This window comes from Aulonocara stuartgranti (genome assembly GCF_965226115.1).
Source record: "Aulonocara stuartgranti genome assembly, chromosome: 3".
Lineage (NCBI taxonomy): Eukaryota > Metazoa > Chordata > Actinopteri > Cichliformes > Cichlidae > Aulonocara > Aulonocara stuartgranti.
The window spans coordinates 59,681,904-59,691,745 of NC_138941.1; the positions used below are offsets into that span (position 1 = coordinate 59,681,904).

The window sequence follows — 9,842 nt, forward strand, 5'->3', positions numbered from 1 at the left end:
CACTTTCTTAGCAAAGTGGACATCAATCATTGCCTCGATGTTACATTATAACCTTTCCAAATAGAACTGGACTCCCTTTCCCAGAATTAACCCCACTGAGGGGCTGCAAAACAAAATATCACTTTTTTTTTTGGTTTTTTACAATAAATGTACCTGCATAAAAGCAGAGTCTCAGGACAGATGATAAGAAAGTGTAAAACAAAAGAAGAATGGCACTTTACTGGAATTTTTTCTTCTGTTGCTTATGTGTAGTTATGATAGTTCTTATATCATCCTTTGTCTATTTACTCGTGCTCTTTCCGCTCTGCTGCTCTAATAATGTGAATTTCCCAACTTTGGGACTAATAAAGGCCATCTTATTTTATCTTACAACTAAAATACATTTTATTAAGGGATTGGTCTTTAAATATTTTGTAAGTATTCAACAGGCATTTACTGGAAATTCACTGGTGTTACTGTAATAAGGATGTGGTTCATTTCTTTGCTGTGAGTGTAGCTGTGAAACCTGCCACACTGGATCTGCTTTACTTTAGGTCAGGTTCATGTAATGTTATTTATTTATACCTTGTCACATGTTAAAACAAATGTAGGTTGTTGTTGCCCAAGGTGCTAATTAGAAGAGGCGTAAAGGAATCTTGTACTTCAACATCAACATAAGTGATTTTCTGCCAATAGTAAACTTGAGACTAAAGAAAGTATCAACATATAACATGCATTAAAAGAGACCTTTTGACCTTCAGTATTTGTCAAATGTAAATGAAACCTGTATGTCTTATATATTATGACATCAACGTGTTGCCTAGCAATAAACTGGAATCACAGGCCAAACAATACTGTAGCATGGGCATGTACTGGTTGCCACCATAGGCAATTTTTAGTTCAGTTCTTGCTTTGTGTGACTATAATGCACACTCAGTTTCATTTTTATGCATTTGTTCACTATAACTATTGTTGGTATGCTGAAAAACTTGTTGAAGATGTGTGCACGAAATATTCTTGGGTAAGTACAAAAGAACCTGCAAAACAAGTCAGGGCCACGCCATCAGCCGATAAATAGTAAAATAATCCACCACCACTACCTGAAAGTCAGTCAAGTGGTGTCAGCTGAGGTTGCCTTGTCCTGTCTGATCTCTTCAAGTAAAGCTGTGGTAAGACGCTCATGTTCTTTCTTTTTTAATGAATGGATGGTGTAGAATCTAAATGTTTTCAAAAATGTTATCTAAAAATAGAACAAAAATGTTTGCTCCAGCGCAGAAAAAAACCCTCCAGCTATATTTTTCTTTGAGTTACTTTCATTTTAAAAATGTTGTCAGCCCTTTTTTTTCATTTAACAGAAAGTATGACTTGTTTTTTGTGTTACTGTGTGCCAAGTTGAACCTTATTCTCTATTATTCCACATCTGTCTGTCAGGAAGGTAAAGTGAGCTAACATTAAATCGAAATGACTAATAACATAAGTGGGGTGGGTTCCACAGTCTAGTGAACAGTCTGTTTCTAAAAGGGCCGGAATTTGATCAGAAACGTGCTAATTGAGTCTGAAGAGGAGGATTTTTTTGTACTATAACATAACTCCTCCTGCATATTTTATACTTGTGTTGTGTTAGTACGAGAGAGTATCTCCAGCTGTCAATTCAATTCAATTTTATTTATATAGTGCCAAATCACAACAAAAGTCACCTCAAGGCGCTTCATAGATAAAGAGAATCTGTCCTCCTAACATGATTATTCTCTTTCAGAATAAATCTCAAAAGAGGAAAGCATCAATATGGCGGTAAGTGGCTGTATGTGCTAAATCATGTATTAGTAGCTTCTTATGGTTTTTGTTGAGTGTTTATAATAGCAATTATTTTAGCAAAATAGATACTGAGGATTATTACAGCAGTATTCAGCTCCTTCTAACCAAAAGGCTGTGATTAAACAGCATAATACTGCCAGATGGACTTTAGACAGGTGTTGAGGTTTGTGTAGCAGCAACATGTAGTTTATTACATTACTATAAATCAAGTTTTAGGTGGTGTTCAGTCACGTGCCACATAAGTAGGCTTAAGGAGGGGCAGGCATCACTGCAACCAGTGGGGGACGAGGGAAGGGGAGAAAGCGGAGAGAGAGGACAAAAGGCAAACCATGCCTGACCTAAAAATAGTTTATATAGCAGAATAAGATAAGAAAACTAAATGCTATTTCGTATTCAGTCTTTATAGTGAGTAGTTGTGGCCATGCTAATCCTCTGCAATCCAACAGGGGGTGCTGCAGCGACCCTTACTTACTACAGCCTTGTAGCACACACATACTGTGTTAGTAATTAGTAATTATCAGTCTGCATGTTATATTAATGATGCTGTTGTATATTGTTTATAAGAGCGGTGAAGACACAGCTGCCCCTCCATTTAATGGCAATGCTGACCAGACTGAGGAAGACTCAAGCCAAGACGAAACAGAGGAACAAACTGTAGAAGCTTTACAAGAACAGCTTTGTGAAAAAGATAGAGAGATCCAGGTGTTGAGAGAGATCCTCGCAATGTCACACATAGGTCCAAACCCTGAGCCCTCACAACCAGAACAGAGGGCCCAGAATGACATCGTCATCCTCATTGACTCCAATGGAAGATTTATACGTGAGAAGAAACTTTTCCCCAGGGACAAAGTGGCTAAATTTGATTGTCCAAACACTCAAAAAGCCATTGAGCTTCTGGCAGAGGAGCATCTGGGAACTCCAACCCACATCATCATCCACACTGGCTCCAGTCAGCTGAGGCAAGAGCAGGACAGACTGTCAGAATCTCTGAAAGGAGTCATAGAGAAAGCTTCCAACACTTTCCCCGAGAGCAGAGTGGTCATGTCAGCCCTGCTTCCAATGAAAAACATGCACTGTGACACCATCAACAAGATCAACAGCAGACTAGAAAAAGAGTGTGAGAAGCTGGCCAATGTCCACTTCGCCAAACACCCTACCATAAACATAAATTGTCTTTATGATAAAGTCCATCTGTTGAAAGACAAAGTCCGCATTTTTGCCCGGACACTAAAGGATGTGGCTCTCGACAGATACCCATCCACATACCAAACAACTGTACTAGGAAGAAGCAGCTCAACATATATTCAACAACAATAAAGATGTAATTTTAATTGTAATTGTTCCCAAAACCTAGTTTTAGTTTGCTATAACAACCTTGGTACAGATTTATTCAAACCAACTTTGTCATCACAAGAAATTGTAATAGTGAACTTCTCAGTTTGTGAGTCTGTGTCTTTGAAAAAATAAATTGTATTTTTGTTCCATATTTAAGTTTATCTGCTTAAAATCTTGTTGTTTTTTTTGTCTTACCAAAGCTGTTTAATATATGCTCAAAAATGTTGTTAGTCTGATTGTGATGTATTCAAGTTAGAGACTAAATATCATACAGATTGTGAACTGACAGCATCCACATGCCAGCCATAGGAGACAGACTTCTGTAAAAATTCATTAATAACAAAATCCAGGAAAAAAAGGAGATTCCTCCAGGAAGTTTTAAAAGGGGTGCATGACAGATGCCACGACAACAACAGAGACATACTAAGGCTGTAAACACAACAACACGTGAGAGACGAGATTCAGACTAATTATCAGCAGCTGGAAACAATCAGGTGAGTGACAGACATGCAGTAAAGTAACACAAGATATCACAGACAACTAACCTACAGAGTAAAACAGGAAACAACCTGAGAAGAACACTAACCTGAATACTTGACACTTGATAATAAACCAAATTAAAGATTAAACATTATACAAAGCACATCTCAGAGGTTAAAGGTAACGGAAGCAAACACAAGATACTAAACCTAATTAACAAACAACAACCAACTGGACTAACTGGACCAAAGAAAGAAGAATAAAGAAACACGACTGATGACTAAAAGCAAAATAAATAGATGAATAAATAAATAAATACTAAAATAAAAAAGAATCTTAGAAGCTCATAAACCCTGGGTCCAAGATCCAGGACCATGAAAACATGACTCTTTTTAGTTCTTGTTGTTTTTAATATGACATTTTAGGCTCAGTTCTTGTTTCATTTTGGACTTCAGGGGCCTGTTCTTCGTACCGCGCTAAGTGAGTTAGCTGGATGAGATTGTTGACGATTTCGCGTGATCCTGGATCGTTCGGTTCCCCGAAGCCCATCCGGGACTTGCTGTCATAGCAACAGAGCCGTAAGCGTAAACCTGCTGGGGAGCAGGTTTACTTTATGTAAACAGGATTAGATCGCGGCCACGCAGGTATGTCCGCGTCATTCATACGAAAGCAACAGTGATATTCCACCACTGTTTCACCATAAATAAATAACATCAATGTAACTAAAGATAATGCAGCACTTGATCCTTTTATTGATTTCACACAGATACATACAGGTCATTTCCTAAAAAAGGGAAATGTACTATTAACATTCTATTACATGTATGTGATTATTACAGATGTAATTCATATTTCAGAGTAGTAATTGTAAATTACTTCGTGTAATCAAGATGAGAGACCACGGCTATAAAAGTGAAGGTGGATTTGGGAAGCCTGTCGCAGCCATGTCCTGTCCGTATACGCGAGCCAACCATTGCAGAAGGTGCAAGATTGATAAGGAGAGTCCTCAGAATCCAGCGTATATTGCGGGACAGACAGGATCCTTTAGCTCAGCGCGACAGTGTGCTCATAGAGAGATATCGATTTTCCCGTGAGGGTATTATTCACTTAACCAACTTGTTGACGAGGGGGTGCAGGACCACCACCTGTCTTTTTTTTTGCTCTGCCCTTTTCTTGGTTGCTGTTATGAACAAACAAACAGATTATTCCAGGGTCTCTTTCCAAGAGACGACAAGCAATATAAGTGATAAATATTACCATTCTGTAGAATATTCTTATATTTCACTTTTACTTGTTCCCATGTTCTAGTGGGTCCTGTTGTGGCTCTAATGTGAAAGGGGATATAATATAACATATTATAATATAATATAATGTAATATAATATTGGATAATATAGTGTGATATGATAAATCTACCCTACTGCCTACTGGTGTTGGCCAGAGGGGCCGATGGCGCGATATGGCAGCCTGGCTTCTGACAGTCTGCCCCAGGGCAGCTGTGGCTACAACCGTAGCTGCCTCCACCAGTGTGTGAATGCGAGAGTGAATGAATAGTGGCATTGTAAAGCGCTTTGGGTGCCTTGAAAAGCGCTATATAAATCCACGCCATTATTATTGTTATTATTGAATTACTTACGAGTTTGATTTGTCAGCAACTTTCTGCCAGCCCTCTCTCCTTGCTTTTGCAGCCTTTGCAGTGTTCCCTTGCGTTTTAATTAAACTCTGAAACTCCTGAAATCCCTCACTCAAGAGTTCTTGCTCTGCTGCCGAAAAATACCGAGCGCGCTCCTTCGACATTTTCGCCGACCAATCAAAGGGTTGCCGATCAATGTTTCTACTATCGATGCGTAGCCCCTGTTGGGCCACCCAGTGATCTCACATTACTTCATCCAGCTATACTAATCGTCAACAACAGGTGTGTTCGGGGAACCGGAATAGCGAGCTCAGAGTTAGCGCGATGATTTGGTCTTGGATGTTTCATTTGATCTTGGATGTAGTAAGCGACGTACGAAGCACAGGGCCCAGGTTTGAACACTGAGCTGTCCCGCTTCCTTTAAAATATGTTTTTAATGTGACTTTTCCTCTTTTTCATAAAGGAAGGTTGCTTTCATTTGGTGTTAGAGCCAAATTTCCTAAAGTATATTTTGATTGATATTCTGTTTATAATTTATTGTACAGATGATGAATAAACATGACGAATAAAAAGTCACTTGTACTTGTGTGTATTTTAAAAACGACAGCAAGATCATGAAAATAGATGTATGTTTTTATAGGTTTCATTTTATTGTAATTTGTCTTTATTACAAATAATTTATTGTGATGTTTGGCAAAGCATCGTGGTTAACACACCTACAGTTAAAAGCTTTACAGCTCCAAAAGGTTTAACTTTATGTTTTTCTGGATGAAATATTTCAATATTACACATCTACAATCCAAGCATTTGATATAGTTTGAAATTTAAGCACTGAATGAACAAAAAACACCCTGCTTTTGACTCATTAGAATTTGTTGTTGATTAAAGTATTACAGAGGCACACGTTCATTCAGTGTTTAATGTTAAGTTGACAGCATCATACTTTAATAGAAAATTTACTCAAGCATGCTTTAAGTTTTAAAATGAGGAAGAAAATGTGTTTTGCGGGAAGCAATTGCCTAAGTAAATTCCATTCTTCACGAGAAAATATGTATGTTTTGAACTTCTTTTCAGAATAAAAATGATTGAAAACAATACTTATGAAAAAGGTAGAGGAAGAAAGCATTGGTTTGGTAAAAAAATAAATAAAAAAATAGGACCTTAAAAAATGTACTGTATAAAAATATAAAAATAATAATGAAATCAAAACTATAAAGACAGTGTGTGTCACTTTTCTTTGTTTGTTTCAGACGTTATTGCTGCAATCTGCAACTCATCGGGCTATAATAAACCACCGGCTCTCACAAGTGTCTATTTCATCACATCATAAGCAAAAGGTCCATGCTGATTCTTGACTTAAATAGGAACGCATGGTACACATATAGATTACTATATTATCTGTTATTTTACTGATTACTTATTTTCAAAAGTAATTAATTACTTAGTTACCTTTTAAAAACACGATTTACAACCTGAATAGGTGATAAAGCGATAGATCTTTCAGCCCAATTCTACTTTTTCTGCATAATCCATCATACAAAATGTAATCAAATGGAAAAGTCTCTTTTTAAAACTTGTTTTATTAGTTTTAACCTTTTAACTGTATGCATCAAGCAAAAATTTAATTATATGCAACATTCTCTGACTGGAAGAAATTATTTTCTGCACATTCCTGCACATAATTTTTTTTGTGTGTGTTTACACTCAGTCTTTCAAATAGATGCAAGTAAAACACAGCAGAAAATAAATAACATCAAAGACTCAGCGGTCCTGTTGCTCTTTTCACCTGTAAAGCAGGAGTGGGGTAGGCGGAGGTTTACCCTGGTGCAGGTGAGCCGCAGCGGTCAGTTGAAGAATCCACGAGTTTCTCTGTGAGTTTCCCATAGGGCTTTGGAGCGTGATGTCACGGGGGTGGGCGTGGAAGTAACACACAACAGCCATGGTTCGTTCTTGCTGTGTGGTCGGCTGCAATGTTCGATCGCACGACCGGCAAGAGAATAAGCTTAAAAAGGGTTTATCTTTTCATTCTTTCCCAACCTGGAAGCAACATGAGGCAGCTCGTGTATCGATGTTACCAAACGAAGGCGTCTAGCCTGGATAGCAGCTGTGAGACGAGCTGACGTGCAGTTCTCTTCCATCTCCAAATATCTGTTGGTGCTCCAGACATTTTCATTCCGGTAAGTTCTAAATATGTTCATGTCACTCTTTATAGCCTATTAGTTTTATTTTCGATGCGCTCTGAGCTCATAGCAAATTAGAACAAACATCCTACTGAGGGATTTTGCAGAACTACCTTCTATTTATAGAGTTGCTAATTATTTGGCATTATTGCAGCAAACCAGCCTATGAAATGGATGAAACATCATGACTGGGTTCCAGCGCTACACAAGGGACCTGCTTCAAGCAAACCACCATGCCAATCAGATTACTTCTTCCATGTGAGGGTGAAGAGGTGACCCTCCTGGATAAGATGGTGAAGGTTTGCTGTGTTTGGTGAACAGTGTGATAATAAAATCAGGGAAGAATGAAACCTGCTCCTGTTACATATTCTTAAGTATTTTGCTGTATAAATAGCGGTATTTTTTTTTTCAAAAGATACAGTAAATAAAGTCGTGTTAGTAGTGGGTGATATCATGTAAACACTGTCATGATTCTATGTAAACACTGTCATTTGTAAACTATAAATGACATGGATTCTACACTGTTACTGATGTGATGTTCTATAAGGTGGTTTTAATTTAAAAAAAAAGAGGCAAAAATTAGTTTGTTTCTTTATTCAACTTTTGAACAGTGGGACTCAGTCAGTATATATTCAGTAAATGCAAATTATTTACACGGCAGTGCACTACAGGCATAAATCTAGTCCCCTAGATAAAACATTATGGCATTATAGCAGTGACAACTCCTCCACAGTAGCAGGTGGGATTTTTCTGTTTTGAGGGCGGCTCCTTTAACCTTTCAATACGGATGGTCTGTTTATGTTTTGATCAAGAGCCTTTTTTTGGGCAGCTGAAGAGAAGTCGTCTATCTTATGTCCAACCTCTGGCTGTATCTTGGTCATATTACCCAGCAAAACCCAGTATGCAGATTCATCTGTAACAGTCCTTGTGCCACAGATCAACACTGTTGCTTCTACATTAAACAGAAGAGCAGTGACGTGGGTGCAGGTCTCCGCGACTCCGGCCTTACAGCTGCAGTGGGCGGCTTCAACCTTCCCTGTGATGCTCACAGTGACCCATGGCTGCAATGCTGGTTCATTCAGTCTTTGAGAGTGCAGGACCTGAAACACACACAGACAAAGTTCATTTAAAGACAAGAACTATGAGCCAAGGCCGACATAAATGTCTTTAATCTACTTTATCATAAATGTAACAAAGTGTTTAGAAAGTTAGCACATACATGTAATTTTTCATTTTTTTATGTGTCCATCTATAGAACGCTGCATGTTATAGTGTAAATCTGCCTGTTCTCTGTCAGAAACCTGCCTGCAGAAAATGAACCTAAAGTATGTAATGCAAGATAGAGAAAGCATAAAGCGACAATTATGAATCACTTAGTATGATAAGGAGATTCTGCAGGTCATTAATCAATGTATAAAACTAAAATAAAATGTATTTTTAGTGACACAGGATACAAATACGGAAGCAAGATGTATAATTAGGATTATTTATAATAAATATGAATAAATTAGAGCAATTTCTTTAACCATAAAGAATAACTAAATCCTTCAGGACAATGTCACATCAATGCACTGAACTCACTATGTTATCCACCTAACAGCCTCCACATGTTCTCACTGTAATTTCCCCTCATGAATGAATTTATGCTGCACTAATCTGAATGTTTGCAGGGAAATCAAACGCATTTCACTCGCAGTACTCGAGCTGACTTACCTTTGTTTGAATGATGACTTGTACGCGCTGATTCCACAGACAAGGTACGAGAATATGTCAGGCTATGTCAATAGCGCTAAGTCTACAGGGTTTCTACTCCACGGCCGTATTTCATACGGGTCCACATTTCCAATGTACGCTATTTTCTGCAAGTACCGCCGCTTCGCCTCTGAACGAAATCGGTCTCTATACAGTTCATTCTCTTTTGAGCTGCTTTTAAGCATCTTGTAGTCGTCGTTCCAACACAGTGTGTTTGTTTTGATTCGTAGACCCCGAAAATGGTGCCGCGCTCCAACAATGCATTGTGGCGTGACTCCAAAGCCCTATTACGTGGTGCTTGCTTGGAAGTTTAGGGTTTTTTTCCGCTGTAAAAAGAAGTTTTCTTCCCACGCACAACGGACACTAATGTTTTTGTCACTTTTTATGGAATCAAACTCGAAGTAAGGTCAGTACTTCCACGCTTTAAACGCTGCACGCTCATACTCTCTCCTGCACTCGATATATGATCCATTGTTGATCTGCAGACAACTGTTGTCACCAACGTCGCACTCGCTTACGTCAATGTCATGAGACATTCTTGCAAAAAAATCACGGTTTTAGTAACGCAGTAACGCAGCGTTCCTACGGGAAAGTAACAGTAATCTAATTACCGTTTTTGCAATAGTAATCCCTTACTTTACTCGTTACTTGAAAAAAGTAATCAGATTA

At 38.2% G+C, this 9,842-nt stretch overlaps 1 protein-coding gene across 1 annotated transcript; it reads left to right on the plus strand.

Moving 5' to 3' along the window:
- The first annotated feature begins 1,085 nt into the window (after positions 1–1,085).
- On the plus strand, positions 1,086–3,280 carry LOC309703353 (uncharacterized protein). The gene is made up of 3 exons (XM_082528130.1): positions 1,086–1,148; positions 1,736–1,770; positions 2,359–3,280. Exons 2-3 carry the CDS (start codon positions 1,765–1,767, stop codon positions 3,109–3,111), a joined length of 759 nt encoding a protein of 252 aa, XP_082384256.1. The 5' UTR covers positions 1,086–1,148; positions 1,736–1,764; the 3' UTR covers positions 3,112–3,280.
- The last annotated feature ends 6,562 nt before the right edge of the window (positions 3,281–9,842 follow it).